The 18706-nt window shown below is 67.4% G+C and overlaps 3 protein-coding genes across 8 annotated transcripts; all 3 read left to right on the forward strand.

Annotated features, from left to right (window-relative positions):
* Window positions 1-231: 231 nt before the first annotated feature.
* RSKR (ribosomal protein S6 kinase related) lies at window positions 232-3895 on the forward strand. Of its 4 annotated transcripts, none has more exons than XM_042791440.1 (12): window positions 232-362; window positions 496-687; window positions 1275-1358; window positions 1436-1504; window positions 1673-1742; window positions 2432-2539; window positions 2715-2755; window positions 2857-2884; window positions 2974-3078; window positions 3150-3238; window positions 3316-3426; window positions 3519-3895. In XM_042791440.1, the coding sequence occupies exons 1-12, from the start codon at window positions 312-314 to the stop codon at window positions 3741-3743; spliced, it is 1173 nt and encodes a 390-aa protein (XP_042647374.1). In that variant the 5' UTR covers window positions 232-311; the 3' UTR covers window positions 3744-3895. The 4 variants fall into 4 exon arrangements, with proteins under 4 accessions (XP_042647374.1, XP_042647375.1, XP_042647376.1 ...); XM_042791441.1 differs by having other exon boundaries at window positions 2989-3078; XM_042791442.1 differs by lacking the exon at window positions 2432-2539.
* A 115-nt stretch (window positions 3896-4010) lies between these two features.
* On the forward strand, window positions 4011-12916 carry SPAG5 (sperm associated antigen 5). 2 transcript variants are annotated; one of them, XM_042791438.1, is made up of 25 exons: window positions 4011-4382; window positions 4638-4739; window positions 4983-5453; window positions 5508-6460; window positions 6563-6755; window positions 7091-7210; window positions 7342-7434; window positions 7567-7701; window positions 8032-8151; window positions 8400-8492; window positions 8655-8789; window positions 8930-9023; window positions 9096-9189; window positions 9264-9345; window positions 9727-9860; window positions 10165-10330; window positions 10496-10667; window positions 10950-11021; window positions 11156-11297; window positions 11554-11665; window positions 11892-11972; window positions 12058-12201; window positions 12381-12455; window positions 12558-12638; window positions 12736-12916. In XM_042791438.1, exons 1-25 carry the CDS (start codon window positions 4359-4361, stop codon window positions 12847-12849), a joined length of 4002 nt encoding a protein of 1333 aa, XP_042647372.1. In that variant the 5' UTR covers window positions 4011-4358; the 3' UTR covers window positions 12850-12916. The 2 variants fall into 2 exon arrangements, with proteins under 2 accessions (XP_042647372.1, XP_042647373.1); XM_042791439.1 differs by having other exon boundaries at window positions 11174-11297.
* Window positions 12917-14708: 1792 nt separating this feature from the next.
* On the forward strand, window positions 14709-18688 carry ALDOC (aldolase, fructose-bisphosphate C). 2 transcript variants are annotated; one of them, XM_042791778.1, is made up of 9 exons: window positions 14709-14836; window positions 15656-15782; window positions 15866-16077; window positions 16171-16225; window positions 16296-16456; window positions 16962-17045; window positions 17135-17309; window positions 17390-17589; window positions 18178-18688. In XM_042791778.1, exons 2-9 carry the CDS (start codon window positions 15671-15673, stop codon window positions 18271-18273), a joined length of 1095 nt encoding a protein of 364 aa, XP_042647712.1. In that variant the 5' UTR covers window positions 14709-14836; window positions 15656-15670; the 3' UTR covers window positions 18274-18688. The 2 variants fall into 2 exon arrangements, with proteins under 2 accessions (XP_042647712.1, XP_032860270.1); XM_033004379.2 differs by lacking the exon at window positions 14709-14836 and having other exon boundaries at window positions 15612-15782.
* The last annotated feature ends 18 nt before the right edge of the window (window positions 18689-18706 follow it).

The raw sequence follows: 18706 nt of genomic DNA on the forward strand, positions 1-18706 counted from the left end.
GGAGTGGGTTAAGGGGGGAAACCCCAAAGTGTGCGAGGGGGAGGGTGTCCCAGCTGGTGTGCCCTGCCCAGAAGCAGGAGGGGAGGGATCCATCTCACTGGTGGGAGTCCCCGGGGTTCGCGGGGATGTCCCGGGGTGCGCTGCTGGTGCAAGGGGGCAGCCCCGGCCCCGGGGTGGGGGGGGGTGAGGGGGGTGGGGGGGTGGGGGGGGTGGTCGCTCCCGGGCGGGGCGGGGCGGGGCGGGGCGGCGGGGTTATGTAAGGCGGTGGATTACCGGGGCCCGGGCCCGGGGCGCGGCCGGGCGGCGCCGCGATGGGAGCAACGAGCAGCGGCCCCGGGCCGGCCCCGGTGCGGCCCCCCCAGGTGCGTGCGGGCGGCGGCGGCGGCTCCGGGGGTCCCTCCCCACCCCCCCCCCCCCCGGCCCGGGGCACCCCCCCCCATTCCCCGCCCCGGGGTTCACCCCCGCTGACGATGCCCCCCCCCCCCGGTTCCGCAGGGCCGCGCCGTGGGGTCGTGGGTGCGGGCGCTGCTGGGCCGCGCCGGGCCGGTACCGGGGTCGGGGCTCGCCCTGGCCCCCCGGGGCCCCGCCGAGGAGCCGCCGCTGCCCGGGTGGCCGCTGCCGCAGCTCGTCTCGCTTTTTCTGCCGGAGTTCCCCGTCCGCCCCTCCGCCCGCCAGCAGCAGCTCAAGGTGCCATCCCGGAGCGCCCCCATTCTCCTCCTCCCGGGGTCCCGGTGCATCCTAACGGGATCCCCGACCTTCCTCCCGGGGCTCCCGCACATCCCGAGCTCCCTAACGGGTCCCCTCGCACCCCGTACCGGGGTCCCTCCGCATCCTACCGAGGTCCCCAAGCATCCTCCCGCGCCGTCCGTGCACCCCGTGCCGCCATCCCGGGATCACCGACCGTCTTACCGGCTCTCCTCACACGCCGTGCCAGGTCCCTGCACATCTCACCGGCGTCCCCAGCTGTCCCACCGGGTCCCTTTCTACCCGCCCCGTGTCCAGTCTCCGTGCGTCCTATCTGGGTCCCTCTGCACCCTAATAGGGTCCCCGGGTGTCCTGCTGGGGTCCTGTGCATCCTGCCAGCATCCACTGGCGTCCCCGTATCCCCCATACTGGGTCCCCATGAATCCCACTAGGGTCCCTACTGGTCCTCCTGTGTGCCCACCACTTGCCTTGGGTGCTCTGTGTGACCCCACGCAGGACCCTACACCCTGCCCCACCCCAAGCTTCTTTCCGTGGGGTGCTCAGACCCTGCTCCCCCCCACCTCCTCCAGATCCTGGGCTTCGTGGCCAAAGGCTCCTTCGGGACCATCCTCAAAGTTCTGGACTGTGGGCGGGAGAAGGTCTGCGCCGTGAAGGTGGGTGCTGCCCCAGGGGCCCATGGGTGCCCCCGCCTGCCCTTGGCCACCCCCCAACAGCCCCTTGTCCCTCTCAGGTCGTGCCTAAAGTGGAGGTGCTGCGCCGCGACACCCTCAAGCAGTGCAAGGAAGAAGTCAGCATCCAGGTTAGGGGAGAGTCCAAGGGGGACCCCAGCCTGTGTGTGGGGGGGTGCTGGGGTGGCCGTGGGGATGGCAGGAGGCTGCTGGGGCTGCGCAGGGAGGGTGGCAGGAGTGGGGTCCCCGGTCCCTGCACCCTGAGGGGGCTGCTCACCCTCTCTGCTTTGTGTCCCCAGAGACAGGTCAGGCACCCGTTTGTCCACGGGCTGGGGGACAGCTGGCAGGGCCAGCGCCACCTCTTCATCAGTGAGTGACCATCTGCCCGTGGGCTCGCCCCGGCTCCCCCCCCCCCCCCCGCCCGTGCACGTGTCCCTGCTGCCCGCGCACGTGTCCCCGCACACGTGCACGCTCCCCCCGCGCTGCCTGCTGCCCCGTGGGGATCCAGGCTGCCGACTCCCACCCCTCACCCACCGCAGGGACAGCGACGGGGGGCGGACACCAGTGTGGGGGGGTGAATGAGGCACCCCCGCCCTGGCCCCAGTGACCCTGATGGCTGTGCCACCTTGGTGCCCGCATTGCTTGTGTGTTCCCAGTGCCTGTGTGACCCCGGGGACTGTGTCACTGCGGTACCCATGTGGCCACCAGTGCCTGTGCCACCTTGGAGCTCATGCAGCCCTGGTGCTTGTGTGTTCCCGCTGCCCACATGGCTCTGGTGCTCATGTCACCGCTGTACATGGCCCCAGCACTTGCATGCCACCTCAGTCGTGCCTTTGTCACCTTTAGTAGGTGGTCCTGGTGACCACATCGCCCCGGTGCTTGTGCCACCTTAGTGCCAGTCCTGATGCTTTCCCACCTCGCTGCCCTTACGGCCCTAGTGCTTGCACCACCTTGGTGCACGGCTGTGGTGCCTGTGTCCCCTTGGTACGTGGTCCCAGTGACCCACCTGGCCGTGCCACCCCACCGCCCGTGCCCCTCACACCAGCCCGTCCCGGCAGTGTGCACCTACTGCAGCACCGGAGACCTGCACGCGCTGTGGCGTGCCGCCGGGCGCTTCGCCGAGCCCACCGTCCGCCTGTTTGCCGCTGAGCTGGTGCTGGTGCTGGGTGAGTGGCCTGCCACGCTGGGGACAGCCACCACTGTCCCCACTAACAGGGACCTGCAGGCAGGGTCAGCCATGCCCGGGGGGTGGGCAGCTGCCTGCCAGGTGATGTGGGGGTGGCAGCGGGCACCGTGCTGGCGAGGGGACCCCTTGCTCCAACAGCTCCATCTTCTCCCCAGTGTACCTCCACGACCTGGGCATCATACACAGAGATGTGAAGGTGGGTGGCAGCGGGGCTGGGGGGGCCAAAGGATGGGGTGGGGGGGGTGTCTCCGAACCTCCCAGCATGGAGAGGCTGCCCCAGTGCCTGTCTCATTTCAGATGGAGAACATCCTCCTGGATGAGAGAGGTAAGTGTCTGGTGGCACTGGCTTGGCGATGCCCCATCTGTGGGCACACTCCATCCACGGGGACACCTCATCCGTGGGTCCCCACGCAGTGTCTCGCCCCACAGGGCACCTCAAGCTCACCGACTTCGGCCTCTCCCGGCACCTGCAGCGGGGTGAGCGAGCCCACACCATCTGCGGCACCCTGCAGTACATGGGTAAGGGGGCAGCGGGGGGGGTGCAGTGGGGGGCACGGTCCCCCCAGGCGCTCACCCACTCATCCCCACAGCCCCAGAGGTGCTGAGTGGGGGGCCCTACAGCCACGCAGCTGACTGGTGGTCCCTGGGAGTCCTGCTATTCGCCCTGGCCAGCGGGGAGGTGAGGGCCACAGATGGAGGTGGGGGGAGTATAGGGGCACCCCATGGAGCCCCTAAATCTGCTCCTTGCCACCCCAGTTCCCCGTGGCACCAGCGGGGGACCACGTGGCCATGCTGGAGCGTGTCAAACAGAGCAACTACGAAAGCCCACCTGCATTCAGCTCTGCGCTGGCCCGGCTGCTTGCTGAGGTAACCCTCCCGCCTGGATTTTGGGGTCCCTGCCGGTCCCCTGGGCTGGATGCTGGGGTCCCCACCACTCACTGTCCTCCCTCCATCCCCAGCTGCTGTGTCACAACCCCTTGCACCGCCTGCGCTACCTCCACCACTTCCAGGGCCACCCTTTTTTCCGCGGGGTGGCCTTCGACGCCGACCTGCTGCAGAAGGACCCGGTGGCGGTGACGGTGGCCCCACGCCCCCCCGAGCAGCCCCTTCCCGACCCTGCCGTCTTCGCTGACTTTGACTGCGACCTCACCGCGGCTCCCTCGGGAAGACCCTGGCCTGGCTGAGCCACCGTGGCTGGGGACCCCCAGCATCGCTCAGGGACATTCCCCCCCCCCCCACCCCCCAACCCCGGCAGCGGGTCGGAGCTGGGCTGGGTTCCCCTTTCCCCCAACGCTGTACCTCTCCCCGCGGGAGCAATAAACCCGAGAGCCGCGGGCATCGCTGCGGGGGGCTGCCCTGACTCCCCGTGGGACCCCCCCCGGGAGAGAGCGAGACCCCCAGGGGGTGCGTGGGGCTGATGCGTATCTGTGTCGTCCCCCCCCCCCCCTCCTCGGGTAGGTGCCGGGGGGCTGCGCAGGGCAGGTTCCCCCGGAGCAGGCGCTGGGGAGACCCCGGGGTGTGGGGGTGTGGGGGGGTTTGGGCCCCCCCCCCCCCGCCATGGGCTGCGCGTCCCCGGCGCTCGGCGCTGCACGGCGCCTCGGGGGCGGGGCCTCGCTCCGTAACCACGCCCACCCCCCCGGGTACAGCCCCGCCTCTAACCGCCTCTCCCCTCGTGGGGTGACGCGTCGCGCCGAGCAGCCAATCAGAGCGGCGCGTGGTTTTCAAACGGGCGGCGGCGGCGGCGCGCGGGGATCGGCGGGACCGGGACGGGGATCAGGCCCGGACCCCGGACCGGGGCTATGCGGGCCGCCCGGACCCCCCTCGTGAGTTTGGGGCGGGGGGGGGCACCGGTTTGGGCGTTCCGGTGCCTGGTCGGGGAGAGCCCCGGGGGGTGGGGGGGGTCCCGGTGGGGCGACGCTGACCGTGCGCAGCTGCCCGGGGTCGGTGCGCTCCCGTTATATGTATCCATATAAATTTATACGGGGGGAGGGGGGGGGGGGTGTGCGCGCTGCCGGTGGTGCCGCCGGTGATTCCCCCCCCCTCCCGGTGCTCCCCCCCCCCCCCCCCCGTTTCCCCAGGCGCAGCAGCGGCCCCGGCGCGCCCCGTTGCAGGAGCTGCGGCTGCAACCGGGCGCCGAGCGGACCAGCCTCACCCCGCTGCTCTGCCGCCTGCGCATCAAGGTCGGTGTTTGGGGGGGGGGGGGGGGGGGGCGGGAACCGGGAACCGGGGCAGGCTAACAGGAAGGGATGCTGGGGTGTACCGGAACTGGGGATACGGGAGTGGGGTGACCGGGGTAGTGGGAGGACGGGGTGTAGCTACTGGGATGGGGGAGGCTGGGGCAAACGGTTATGGGGGGCTGGGGAGAAGGGCAGGGCAGCCCTGACACCTCTCCCTGTCGCCTCCCCCCTCCAAATCTCTTATAGGACCATGACAGTGCCACCCCGGTGTCTCACACCCAGCGGCCCCCCAGCAGCGTCACCTCGGTGCCCTGCACTCCAGGACCCTCCAGGAGTGCTATCCTGCAGCCCCCCAGAAGCACCACCCTAGTGCCTTGCACCTCGGGGCTCCCCATCAGCGCCATCCCGGAGCCCCCTGGGACTCCCACCCTGGGACCCAGCACCTCGGAGCCCTCCGGGACTCCCACCCTGGTGCCTGGTGCCCCTGAGCCCCCCAGCACCCCAGAGCCCCCTGGCAGTACTGTGCCAGCCCCCACGTGCAGCCCCATCCCAGGTCCCAGCACCCCGGAGTCCCCCAGTAGCACTGTGCCAGCTCCACTGTGCAGCCCCACCCCGGAGCCCCCCAGTAGCCCCATCCCAGGGCCCAGCACCCCGGAGCCCCCCAGTAGCCCCGTCCCAGGGCCCAGCACCCCGGAGCCCCCCAGTAGCCCTGTCCCAGGGCCCAGCACCCCGGAGCCCCCCAGTAGCCCCATCCCAGGGCCTAGCATCCCGGAGCCCCCCAGTAGCACCGTGCCAGGGTCATGTACCCCAGAGCCCCCCAGCAACACCACTCCAGCCCCCTGCACCCCAGGGCCCTCCAGCATCATCAGCTCAGTGCCTTGCACCCCAAACTCCCCAGGCACCACCACGCTAGCACCCTGCACCCTTGGGCCCCCTGGCAGTGGCAGCATGGCCTCCTGTACCCTAGGGCTCCCCGGCACCAGCTCCACCCCACAAGAAGCTCCCTTCCACGGGTGGCGAGTGGCACCCGCTGACCTCTCCTGCAGCCCTGTGGCCACTGAGCCCGCGGCTGGAGATGGGAGTGCAGCTCCTCTACCTTGCCAAGGCACCCCTGAGGGAGACAAGTCCCCAGCCCCTGTCCCCCCAGAGCAGGACCCCCCCGGATTTGCTCCCACCGAGGCAGGTCAGTCGGTGCCTGCTGGGTTGGAGGTAGTGGCCACCCCTACCCCCTCGCTCGAGGTGGCCCCGGGTGCCGTGTCCTGGGTGTTGCCGCTGCTGTGGTTGGAGAAGAACCTCAACTCCTCGTCCTTGCTGGAGTCCCTTCGGCACAGCCTGCCTCTGCCTGTTTCCACCGCGGTCGCCGGCACCAGCGTCACCCCCGTTTCCACCGCGGTCGCTGGCACCAGCGTCACCCCCGTTTCCACCGCGGTCGCCGGCACCAGCGTCACCCCCGTTTCCACCGCGGTCGCTGGCACCAGCGTCACCCCCGTTTCCACCGCGGTCGCTGGCACCAGCGTCACCCCCGTTTCTACCGCGGTCTCCGGCACCAGCGTCACCCCCGTTTCTACCGCGGTCGCTGGCACCAGCGTCACCCCCGTTTCTACCGCGGTCGCTGGCACCTTCATGACCCCCCGGGACACGCGGGAGAGGAGCATGAACACCTCTGCGGGCAGCCCCCCCTGTGCCAAGGACAGCGCTGCCGAAACGGACTCCCTGCTCTGGCAGTAAGTGTGGGGATGTGTGTCATCCCACACCCCCCCCCCCCCCAAGACAGGGCTGTGGCACCCACGGGCCATCCCTAACCCGAGCCCTCTCTCTGTCCCCAGCTGTCCCCGGGAGCAGCTGAAATCCCTGCCGCGGGCAGAGCTGGAAGGGCGACTGGAGAGCACCCTCATCATCATCGAAGCCCTCTCGCTCCAGCTGCGCGACTGGCAGGAGAGCCAGCGGCTGCTGCCCGGCGTGGGGCCGGCTGAGCAGAGGGACGCGCTCACGCAGACGGACGTCACCCACCCCAAAGGGGTAAGAGTCCTCACCGAGGTGGCCTCGGTGCCGTGCCGGTGCCTACGTGCCGCTGGCAGGACGGTGGCCCCGGCTGGACTGCAGCTCGCTGAAGCGGAAATAAAGCGGGGCTGCTGCGGCACGGCACGGCGAGCGGCATCACGCGCCCGGTGCTGCTCCAGCCGGGTTATTGCGCCTGGCTCAACCCGCTGAGTTTGCTCGATTTGAACCCTTTGTGCAGGGAAACATTCCTGGCACATGCGGGGGGAGGATGGGAGGTGTCGTGGCTACCCGGGTCTTGCTGGACCCCAGGGTAGAGTGGGGCTGGTGTGAAGCCCCCTCCGCTCTGCCCTTAGGAGGAGGAGATCTACCACAACCTCTACCTCGAGCTGAGGAGGAAGACGGAGGTTCTGCAGCGGCAGCGGGGAGCGGAGCAGGACCTGCAGCGGGAGCTGGAGCTGGCTGCAGCGGGGACGGTGTGTCTTGGCTGGTTGGCGTGCGATGAGTGCGCCGGGTCTCAGCCACGCAGGGTACGCGTGTGCCCGGCGCTGCCTCTGCCAGCTCTGGGAGCGCTGCCTGAGCACCGGTGCCTTTGTCCCTTCCCCAGAGTGCCTGGAGCAGGCAGTGCCTCTTGTTTCGGGGCCTCGCGGATGCCACCTTTCAGAGCTTGCAGGATGAGCAGAGAACACTTGCTCAGGAGGTGAGCCCCTTGCACAGCCAGTCTGGCCCCCCCCACCTTTTCCACCCTGGATTTGGAAGACGCTGGCACTGCCGGCACACGTGGCAGCCGTCAGCTATACCTGGTGCCTCCCGGCGCCGTCTCCTCACACAGCGGGAGCAGGTGAGGGCTCTGGTGTCACGGTGTCGGGCCGTGCTGGAGAATGTGCCTGGCAAACTGCGGAGCTGCCTGGAGGAGCGGGATGCCATGAGGCAGCGAGCGGACGAAGCCCTCCGAACCAAGGAGGAGGTAAGGGGGCAACTGGTGGTAGGGGGGTTGAGGCAGCCTCTGCTGTCCCCACGTCTTTGACGGGGGCACCCTGTGTCTTTGCCCATCTCGGAGCGGGGAGAGGGTGTGAAGGGTCTCCCTGGCATCCCAGGGGAAGAGCCTGATGTGGCCGTGGAAGGCCAGAAGTGCTTGTGGCTGCCTGGGGCGGCTGGAGCTCTCTGGAGGAGTTTTTGGCTCGGGCTGTGTCCCGCTGGGAGCGGGAGCCCGGGGCTGCAGCAGCATGCGAGGACGGCTCCTGGGAGTTGTCCCTTGTTTGACACCGTGCCCGGAGCATCATCCTTCCCTCGGCAGGGAGATCGCTTCCTGGAAGCCTTCCGCGCCCACGCCAGCGCCCAGATCGGTGCCCGTGACCAGAGCCTGGCCTCCCAGCGAGAGCTGGGCGTGCTGCTGGTGGATGCCATCAACCAGCAGGTACTGAGCGGGTGGGCGCTTCCAGCTGGATCCCAGGGGGGCTGGAAGGGCACCCCCCCACATCCTGAGCTTGGGTGATGCTCTGAGCGGTGGTTTGCGATGGGCTTGGGCTCACCAGAGGTTTCTTGGTGCTGCTGCTGGGAAGCTGCCTCGGATCCAGCCTCTGGGCTGGCGCTCGCCCCCCTCCGCAGCCCTCGAATGTGGTTTTTCCACCACGACAGCGCTGACTGGTCTCTCCCACCCCACAGGCATCCCTGGCTGCTGAGGCTCAGCATTTCCGGGAATTTATAGACGGCACCTTTGAAAATCTGGAGGAGGAAAGGAGAACCCTGGACGTGGAGGTGAGGGGTGTCCCAGTGGGGGCTGGCGGTGGGCTCAGCCCCTTCTCCTCCCTGCCAACGCGGTGCAGCCCGGTGCCACTTTGCCTTGTGCACTGGGTACCGCGGGCTCAAAGGCTGACAGTGCCATGCTAAGCTCTGCCCCGGTGCCACCTCCACTTGCAGCGGGAGCAGACGAGGACCCTGGTGTCCCGGTGCTGGGCCATGCTGGAGAACGTGCCCGGCAAGCTGCGGAGCTGCCTGGAGGAGCGGGATGACATGAGGCAGAGGGCAGACGAAGCTCTTCGAGCCAAGGAGGAGGTAGGGGGTCATTGAGTGCTGAGTGATGCCTGGGATGCTCCGTTGCAGCCTGGCAGGAGGTGATGTGGGGGCACCCCTTGGGAACATCCCATGGGGAAGAGCAGCCCAAAGCAAGCCCGGAGGACACTGTGTCTCTGCAGGTGTCCTGCCAGCTGGAAGAGGCCTCGGTGGCTTTGCAGGACGCGGTGGCTCAGCTGGAGCAGCTGACGGTGGCCAACTCGCACCTCAGCACAGGTAGGGAGCGGGTGACATGGGGGTCAGAGCTGCCCCGTCCCCCACCAACGCTGATGGCTCTGCCCCTCGCAGACCTGAGCTCCTTGATGACGAATCTGGCCAACGTGGAGCAGGAGCGGGATGCGCTGCAGCAGGAAAACGAGAAGCAATGGGAGGAGATGGCCTGGTGGGTCTGAACTCCGGGGCAGGGCATTGGTCCCTGACCCATAGCCACCCCCTGACCCTGTCCTGTCCCCACAGCCTGGCGCGGGAGAGGGAAACCCTGCAGCAGGAGCGCAACGAGCTGTGCCAGGAGCTGCGGGAGGTGATCGAGTGCCGGGAGGTAGGAGCTGTCTGACCCTGCCCGCACCGTCACCCGCTGCTGGCCCCCGTCATGGCCTCACGGGAATGCTGGCGGCTGCCCAGGAGCGGGATTAGCCCTCCCTCGGGGGTGGGGGGGCCAGGGGGGTGAGCGAGGTGAGGGTGGTTGACATCCCGCACGTAGCGCAGCTCTCCATCCTGCCCGGCGGCGATTCCCAGGGAGGGGGACGGGCAGCTCGCTGGGATAATTTTACCCTGGCTGCAGGCGTGGTGCCATCCCCCAGCCTGTCCTACGTCTCCAGGGGTTGGTCGTCTGGGGTAGAACTGCCCCTAATTGTGCCAAATGGGCCCACTCAGGTCTTTGTCTGGGCACTCACGGCCATGTCCCCCCACTCTCTTATAGTTCCTTGATCAGGAGAACCGCATGTCCCGCACGCAGCTGCTGGAGGTGGAGGCCAGGCTGAAGTCCACGCTGGCCAGCCTGCAGGAGTGCAGCCTGCAGTACCAGGAGCTGACAGATTCCCACCAGCATCTACGGTACTAACCCCACCCACAAACTCAGCTTGAACCCCTCTATTTTTGGGAAATCGAGCCCCTCTTGTAGGGTAGGGGACACACAGAGGGATTGTCTGGTCACTGCTGTCCCAGCCCAGCGTGGTTGCCTGGGTGGGTGGAAGAGGCTGTGGGGAAGCCCAGCAGACCCCATCTTGGGGGAAGCCGCCTAAATCTCTGGGGTTTGCACCACCCCCAGATCACGGTGGGAGGCAAGAGTGGGAAATGTCCCCATCCTATGCCGAGGAGGGGGAATGCTGCTCTTGCTGAGGCTGATACCATCACACAGGGAAGAGCAGGCTGCTCTCGGCAAGGAGCTGGAGACCACCAAGGCTGAGCTTCTTGACTTGAAGCTCAAGAGGGACAAAGTCTCCTGGTGCTCTGCGGACATCGCCGAAAGCAAGATGAGGCTGCAGGAGCTGGCTGACTGCCTCAGGGCCGCTCTGCAAGAGGAGGTAGAAGCTCTGCCCTGGGGATAAGGACAAGGGGGTGGCACAGGGGGGGGTCAGACACCTGTGGCTTTCCATGGTGTGGCTTTGAGACCCCTCCCCTGCTTGCAAGGGCACAGCAGAGCAGTCACAAGCTGCCCTCCGGTGCTGTGCTCTCCCTCCCCTCTGAAGGATGACGATGTCCCATCGAGAAGCAGAGTCTGGACCCCAGCTCCACGGACGCCGGGCTGGCAGACACCCCACCGTGCCTGGACCCCCGCCTGCCGCACGCCGGCATGCCGCACCCCGTACCACACCAGGGGCTCCTTCGTGGGCAGTGTCCTGAAAGCGGTGTCGGGGAAAGGTGAGCTGGCACCCGCTGTGTGGGGATGGGGATCACTCCCTCCCATGTTGGGGATGTGCGCTGGTGCTGGGTGAGGAGGAGATCCCAGTGCCATCCCTGTGCCCTTCCCTGTGGGTCCTTCAGTTGTTCCCCTGGGGCAGCCATGGGTTGGGTCACCGCTCCCACGAGCGGTCGGGCTCTTTTCTGAGCTCTCTGGGGCAGAAGGGTGCATGAGGGAGCTCTGGTCGTGCTCCCTGCAGCACGCAGGGCTGGGCACAGCGCCTCTGTCCTCTCCTCCTGCAGATGCCGATGAAGCCACTGAAGGTGGGAGTGCATTCACCAAGGACAAACTTGCCTCTACACCGAAGCCAAGAGGTATTGGGGCTGTCACCCTGCCCTGGAACCTGCTCTGAAGCTGCAGGACTGCCTGCACAGGGGGAGGATGAGCAGGCATGCCTTCCTGCATGGCTGTCCCCTGGGACTGACATTCTTTCCTCATCGTTCACAAGCCTCTGCCCTGCCCACAGAGCCTGAAGATGGTCTCTTGGAGAGTGTGAAGGAGCTGAGATCCATGGTCTCCAGCCTCACCTTGCTGAGCTCCCGCATCCAGGAGCTGGAGCAGAGCAAGTTCAAGGAGCTGCAGACGGAGATGTGAGTTCAGCGGGGGGCTCGTGTTGAGGGCCAGGTGTGAGCACAGCTCTGGGCATGGTCTCTCCTGCGGGCAGCCTGTCTGGGGTCTGCCTCTTGCCCCAGCTCTGGATTAGACCTCCTGGCATGGCTACAAGGGCTTTTTTGAGCTGGCTGGGCTGGTGGGTTTGCTTCTCCCACCACAGGGCTGGTGGGATGCCCGGGAGGGAGGGTGCTTGGCTGCAATCCCCACCCGCTCAGCACCGCTGTCCTCTCCCAGCTCCGACCTGCAGATCCATCTGGAGACGGTGACAGCCGAGAGCCAGGAGAAGATGGATGCCCAGGCTGCTGCCATTGCCAAGCTGAACAAGGCGCTGAGGGGCAAGCTTGAGGTGAGCTGGTGCCAGAAGTGGGTCAGCGCTCACCCCAGGGCAGAGCCGAACTGGGACGGGCGCCGATCTAGGACGCGGAGAAATCTGGGTGACTGGCTCTGGTGATGCCCCATGGGTGCTTCTGGCTTGTCTGACCTTCTCGAACAAGAGAAAACCTGCTCCCCCTCAGGGTGCTGGGGGTGGCCGGGGCCAAGCACTGCCTGACACAGCTTCTTCCTTCCTGCAGAATGAGAAGGAGCTGCAGGACGTGGTGAAACGGCAGGAAGAGAAGATGCTGCAACTCATCGACAAGACTGGGGAAGTCACGGTTCGTGATGGGGGCTCAGTTGGGCTGCATGACCCGGGGGGTGCCAGCTGCAGGACCCCTCTCAGCACCTCCTTTGCCCCTGCAGAGGCTGAATGGAGAGGTCTCCCAGCTGAAGCGCTCGCTCCAGCGTGCTGAGACAGAGGCCAAGGTGCTGTGGGAGGAGATGCGGGGGCAGGAGCCCAAGGTGGACGCTGCCTACATCCAGGAGCGAGTCCTGCTGCGGCAGGAGGTGAGGTTGGGGGGCTGCGGAGACTTCAAGGCTCCTTGTGTCACCACCCCTCTGAGGATAGGGGACCTCTCCACACCTTGCTCCTTGAGCTGGTGACCAGTGGGCTGGCAGGGGAGAGCCCCCCACCCCAGGACTCTTGCCCCACAGTGATCTCTCAGCAGCACTTGCTCTTTTTGCAGGTGGACAAACTGCGGCTGCTGCTCCTGGAGAAAGAGGATGAGAATCTGCTGCTCTCTGACAAGTACCTGGAGCAGGTATGGTGAGCCCTGAGGGGCTGCCCTGGCTCTAGTCCCCTCTCCTGAGCCTGTCCCTGCCCAGTTTTGGGGCAGCTTCCTCACAGGCATCTCCCACCTCAGGTCCGAGGGCTGGAGATGAGGCTCCATCACACCCAGAAAGTGCTGAAGACCCACGAGGAGATGCAGGAGAAGATGAAAGAGGTGAGGCGTTGCGATTGCTCGCTCTCACCCTTGCTGTGACTACAGCACCACAAACACTCATCCCCAACGCTGTCACCGATGCTGTTGCTGTCCCCAGGTCCTGTTGGCCGTCCCTGACGTGGCAGCGAGCTGCCAGGAGCTCCACAGCCTGCTGCGGTACTTGGGCCTGAAGCCAGCCCGTGGCAGCAAGGAAGCCGCTGAGCCGCTATAGCCTGTAGCGTGAAACCTTCCTCTTTAATGCTGTAATTATTTATTGAATAAAGTTTTGTTGGCTTTTACCCTGCCTGCTGCATGGATGCAGGAAGCTCCTGGTGCCCTGGGTGGGGACAACTTGTCCAGCCTGTGCCGGCTGTTCCTGCTCCGTCACAGGGCTATGGGCACAGGTCCCTGCTACCCCAGGGCCTCTCCTTCTTGGTGGGGGGTACACCCCCCCGCACCAAGTGCTTCTTTTTAACAAGGCCCTCACCCTATGGCCCTGGCAGCAGCCACTATGCCTGGGCAGACCTAGCTTCCCTCCCCAGGCCCCTGCTCCTCCTCCTGCCCTAGATTTCCCTCTGTGCCCCCCTCCTGCCCCCCTTGGGGAGGGTATCGGAGGCTGGATCCTGCACCCCCCTCACGGGGCTTGTTGCGTGGGGACGGTTCCCCCTCCCAGCATGGGTCTGGCATGCAGCATCCTGCCAGGCACTGGGAGCTCTGCCAGCTCCTGCTCCCAGCCCCCCCTTGGCCCCTGCTGCTGCATGGTGGGGGGGGCTCCCTCAGGGGGGTCCCCTGCTCCCAGCACAGCTCCAGCCTCACCTCCCTCCTTCCCTGCTAGGGCATCTCCTTTGGGATCCCCTTCCCGGTGTTCCCGGCCCCAAGGATGCTCCCCGCCACCATGGGGGCCATGCGGCACCTCCCTCCCCTGGCATAGCCCAAAATAGCAGCGTTCAAACAAGTGTTCTGGTTTTTAATGGCCCGTTTCTCCTGCCCGCAGGGGGTGGGGATCACCTTCCCCTGCCCGCTGCCACAGCCCTGCTGCCCTGTGTGGGATGGGTGCTGTGGCACCCTGGGGGTGCTGGCACCTTTTTTTACCCCTGCACCCAGGAAATGGAGGTGTTTAGGGTTGTACCTCTATTTACCGGGTATGTGAGTGACTTGTGGGGAAGCAGCACTTGCTGCTCCCTGGCATTGCCTCCCTCCCTGTTCTGGCTGTGACCCTGCTGGCAGGGGGGTTGAATACAGCCCCCCAAGATGTGAGGCTGGCAGTGGGGTCCCCAGGCTGTGCCTGGTTCTGGGATGGAGGGGGGAGATGTGCCCCTCCCTGGATTAGGGCCATGCGGGGTGGCTGAGCCCTCCTTTTACGGCAGGGATTCAGCAGAGCACGGCCCTGGCAGCCGGCCCCGTGGGGTGAGCGGGGACACCGCTATTGTCCCTGTGCCGGCTGCAGGCAGCTTTTTTTTGGGGGGGGGGGGGACACGGACGGACAGACAGACTGGTCTTCTGTGGGAGCCCTCAGCCCATCCTGGGGGGCTGAGGCTCTGCGCTGCTGGGGCTTGGACCCTGATAGCTAAGGGGACGAGCAGCCAGGGTCTCTGGCACAGCAATAGTGGGGTGGCACAGGGGGGGTCCCCAGCCCAAAGGTGATGAGGGGAAGGTCCCTGCCTGTAGTTGGCAGTGGCAATGGGGGGGGGGGGGCATAGTGGGCTCCCCAGCAGCTGCAGGGGGGTGTCAGGGGAAGTCCCCCACCCGTAACGAAGGATGGCACAGCAGGGTCGGTGGCACAGAGGGGTCTCCAGCAGCAACAGGAGGTGGCACAGTGGGGTGCCTGGGTGGCATGGGGGGTCCCTGCCCATGCCAGGGGGTGACTCAGCTAGTTCTCTGTCCGGGGGTGGGGGACACAGAGGGGTCCCCACCAGCAGAAGGGGGTGGCACAGCGGGGTCCCCCAGCTCGGGGCTGTCGACCTGGGGTCCCCATCGACGACACCGATCGCCGCCGGCGAGAGGGGGACGTGTGTGGGGGGTGGGGGGGGGAGTGTGGGGGGGGTGGGGGGGGGTGTGCGTGCGGCGGCGGCGCCGGGGGGGGCGGAGCGGGCCGGGGGGGCCGGTCCTGCCGGGTGCCGCCCCGTCGGTCACGTAGCTCTGCGGCACCGCAGCCCCATTTACCGCGGGACCGGAGCGCACAGCCCGCAGTCCGCGCCCGCCGCCGCCCGCCCTGCACGGTAAGAGGGAACCGGGAAAATCGGGGGCGGGGGGCGCAGCCGAGGGACCCCGGCGACGGGAGCCGGCAGCCCCGCCGAAGCTCCGGGGTGTTTCTTGCGGTGCCGCCGGCGTCCCGGGGGTCGGGCAGTGCTGTGGGCGGGGGGGGGGGGGGGCGGGTTCCGGGGCAACGGGAGTCCCGGGCATGGGGGTGTTGGGGGGACGGGGAACAAGACCGGAGACACCCCCTGCGCTGGAGCGGCCCGAGCCGGGGCGGTGCCGGCCGGGGGCTCGCCGCCCCGGGGGGAGCACCGGCTCCCTGGGGGCATCACCGTCCCCTCGACGGCGCCATCCCAGGGGTACCCCAAACCCCGGGTACCCCCAGCCCCAAGTAGTGCCGGCCCTGGAGTCTCTCCCTCCCCAGAGTAGCGCCATACTCGGGGTATTCCCATCCCTCCGGTATCCGCATCCCCGGGCTATCACCATCCCCCGTGTACCTCCCACTCGGGGTACCCCCGGCTCTGGGGTAGCTCAATCCCCCCCGGGCCCCCGCGGAGCTGCGCTCCCTCAAGATGGCTGGGCTGGGGGCGGACGAGCAGGCAGCAAAATGGCTGGGAGCTCCCCGGCATCCTCCACGAGGCCCTGCCCGTCCCGGGGTGAGGGCAGCTGCCTGCTTATGCAACGGGCCCGCCCTCTTGACCGGCAGGAACCGGGACGGGGAAGGGGGGGGGGGGGTTGCCCCAGCCCCGTGGGGGTCCCCGGTCCCTGCAGGACGCGGGTGCGTGGCGGATGGGTGGGCCACCCCGCCCGGCGTGTGACTCAGCCGCCCCGTCCGCTCGCAGCCACCCGCCGCCACCATGACGCACCAATACCCCGCGCTGACGACCGAGCAGAAGAAGGAGCTGTCGGACATCGCGCTGCGCATCGTGGCCCCGGGCAAGGGCATCCTGGCCGCCGATGAATCCGTAGGTCAGTGTAAGGGAAGGGGGGGATTTGTCCCACCACCCCTTTTCCCCGAGCCTGAGGGTGACGAGGGTGCCGGGTGCCTGCAGGGAGTATGGCGAAGCGCCTCAACCAGATCGGGGTGGAAAACACGGAGGAGAACCGCCGGCTGTACCGCCAGATCCTCTTCAGCGCCGACAGCCGGGTGAAGAAATGCATCGGGGGCGTCATCTTCTTCCACGAGACCATGTACCAGAAGGCTGACGATGGCACCCCCTTCGTCCAGATGATCAAGGACAAGGGCATTGTCGTGGGCATCAAGGTGTGGGGGGGGTGTCCAGTGGGTTTGTGGGGTCCTGAGGGTGCTTGGAGGGCGCTGGTGGGGCTCAGCGCCGCCTTCCCCTTCTCACCACAGGTGGACAAGGGTGTTGTGCCGCTGGCCGGGACGGATGGCGAGACCACCACGCAGGGTAGGTGGAGTGGGTAGGGGTCTGGGGGCCGCGGGGTTTGGGGCTGTGGGGCTGACGCGCTGCCTGGCAGGTTTGGATGGGCTGTCGGAGCGCTGTGCCCAGTACAAGAAGGATGGGGCCGACTTCGCCAAGTGGCGTTGCGTGCTGAAAATCAGCGACAACACCCCCTCCGCGCTCGCCATCATGGAGAACGCCAACGTCCTGGCCCGCTACGCCAGCATCTGCCAGCAGGTACGTGTGTGTGGCTGGGCATCGCCCCCCGGGGTGGGCATTGACCCATAGGATGGTTGTTGACTTCAGGGACCAGGTATTGCTCCACAGGGATGGGCACAGATCCATGGGGCTCAGCATTGCCCCCATGCCTGGGTACCACTCCATGGGGCTGGGCATCAAGCTGTGGGCTGGGTGGCACCTCACGTGGATGGGCATTGACCCCCCCAGGACCTGGCATTGCTCCACAGGGTGGGCGTCACCCATGGGGCCAGGCATCAATCTATGGGGTTGGGCATCACCCCAGAAACATGGGCGTTGCTCCATGGGGCCAAGAATTGACCTTCCCGTGTTGAGCATCACCCCATGGGGCTGGGCATAACCCCACTGGGCATCACTGGCAAGAGTGGACATTGAACTTCGGGGTTGAGCATTGTCCCCAGGTCCAGGCATTGGCCCACGTTGCCATGGGGCCAGGGCGATGCCCAGGGACGTCCCCATGATGGCATCTGCCTGGTGTTTGCAGAACGGCATTGTGCCCATCGTGGAGCCAGAGATCCTGCCTGACGGTGATCATGACCTCAAGCGGTGCCAGTATGTGACGGAGAAGGTGAGCGGTGGGGCGGGCAGCAGAGTGGGCACCGTGCCGTGCTACGCCATGACGTGCCGAGGGATTCCACGCTGCCCGTCCCCCCTCAGGTGCTGGCAGCTGTCTACAAGGCACTGAGCGACCACCACGTCTACCTGGAGGGGACCTTGCTGAAGCCCAACATGGTGACCCCCGGGCACTCCTGCCCCACCAAGTACAGCCCCGAGGAGATCGCCATGGCCACCGTCACCGCCCTGCGCCGCACCGTGCCCCCTGCCGTGCCAGGTACCAGCACTGGGATGTGGCAGGGACCAGGAGGGGGATGCCCCGTGGTCCCACCAGTGCCGTAACCCCGCTCTCCGCAGGTGTCACCTTCCTGTCCGGGGGTCAGAGTGAGGAGGAGGCTTCCATCAACCTCAACGCCATCAACACGTGCCCGCTGGTGCGGCCGTGGGCCCTCACCTTCTCCTACGGGCGGGCGCTGCAGGCGTCGGCGCTCAGCGCCTGGCGCGGGCAGCGGGACAACGCCGCCGCCGCCACCGAGGAGTTCGTCAAGCGCGCAGAGGTGATGGGGGGGTGGCCCCCCCGAAAGAGAGAGGGGTGCTGAGGGCTGTGTCCCATGGGTTGGTGGGGACGCTGAGAGCTGTCTTCCCCGTGGGGAGCAGGTACACTGGTGACTGTGCCCCTTGGGGTGGGGGACGCTGAGGGCCACGTCCCGCGGGGTGACAGGAGGCACCAAGGGCTGTGTCCCCACAGGACAAGGGATGCTAAGGACTGTGGGAGGGGACGCAGCAGTGTTTCCGTGGGGGACAGTGAGGGCTGTGTCCCCGCAGGGGGAATGGGCCAGGTCGCTGTGGGATGGGCCACGGGTGACACGGGACATTGAGAGCTGTGTCCCTGGGGGAAGAGGGAGCCATGTCCCGTGGGGTGATGGGGGGAAAACCAAGGGTTGGGCTCAGTGAGATGGGGGACGCCGAGGGCTCCGTCTCCATGCAACGGGGATGCCAAGGGCTGTGTTGTTGCAGGGGCACGGGGGACACCAACGACGGTGTCCCCGTGAGCTGGGGGTACCCTCAAAGCTGTGTCCCTGGGGGCTGGGGGACTCCGAGGGCTGTACCCCGGGGAGGCCACTGACATTTCCTTTTCCCCACAGGTGAACGGGCTGGCTGCGCTGGGCAAGTACGAGGGCAGCGGGGACGACTCGGGGGCCGCCGGGCAGTCCCTCTATGTGGCCAACCATGCCTACTGAGCCCCGTCCGGGCGCCCCACGGGCCCCAGCCCCCTCCCTGCCACTGCTCACACCCCGCTTCCACCCCAGCCACCCAGGGGAGCCACCACGCAGGGAGGGGAAGGGGGACGCGCCCCGCGGGCCGGCCCCCACGCCACCGTGTCCACAGATGAAGTGGGGGGGACCTGGGTTACCCAGCCCCCAGAGGGACCCCACCCGGGTGCCCCTTTGGCGGGGGGGGGGGGGCTCCCGCCACGTTGTTGAGGGGGGGAGGCCCGGCCGCGTGGGGGGCAGGAGGGGAGGCCTGGGGGTGCCCCTGCCCTGCCGTAGCTTCGCAGTCCTGGTCGCCGCCGCCCTTGGGGCGCCTGTGTTGTGTTCGCCATGCGCACCCCGTGTACCAAATAGCCTAACAACGAATAAACGGTAGAGACATCGCTGCGCCGCCTCCTCCTTC

Source organism: Tyto alba, unplaced genomic scaffold (assembly GCF_018691265.1).
Source record: "Tyto alba isolate M040663 unplaced genomic scaffold, T.alba_DEE_v4.0 Super-Scaffold_19, whole genome shotgun sequence".
In the NCBI taxonomy this organism is placed as follows: Eukaryota; Metazoa; Chordata; class Aves; order Strigiformes; family Tytonidae; genus Tyto; species Tyto alba.

Bases quoted from the DNA above. Each gene is read 5' to 3' on its own strand.
- RSKR (XM_042791440.1), top strand. From the start codon at position 312: ATGGGAGCAACGAGCAGCGGCCCCGGGCCGGCCCCGGTGCGGCCCCCC. The intron at 3,079-3,149 runs GTAAGGGGGCAG...TCATCCCCACAG, and splicing joins CGGCACCCTGCAGTACATGG to CCCCAGAGGTGCTGAGTGGG. The intron at 3,239-3,315 runs GTGAGGGCCACA...TTGCCACCCCAG, and splicing joins TCGCCCTGGCCAGCGGGGAG to TTCCCCGTGGCACCAGCGGG.
- SPAG5 (XM_042791438.1), top strand. From the start codon at position 4,359: ATGCGGGCCGCCCGGACCCCCCTC. The intron at 6,461-6,562 runs GTAAGTGTGGGG...CTCTGTCCCCAG, and splicing joins ACGGACTCCCTGCTCTGGCA to CTGTCCCCGGGAGCAGCTGA. The intron at 7,702-8,031 runs GTAAGGGGGCAA...TTCCCTCGGCAG, and splicing joins CCCTCCGAACCAAGGAGGAG to GGAGATCGCTTCCTGGAAGC.
- ALDOC (XM_042791778.1), top strand. From the start codon at position 15,671: ATGACGCACCAATACCCCGCGCTGACGACCGAGCAGAAGAAGGAGCTG. The intron at 17,046-17,134 runs GTGAGCGGTGGG...GTCCCCCCTCAG, and splicing joins GCCAGTATGTGACGGAGAAG to GTGCTGGCAGCTGTCTACAA. The intron at 17,590-18,177 runs GTGATGGGGGGG...TTTTCCCCACAG, and splicing joins AGTTCGTCAAGCGCGCAGAG to GTGAACGGGCTGGCTGCGCT.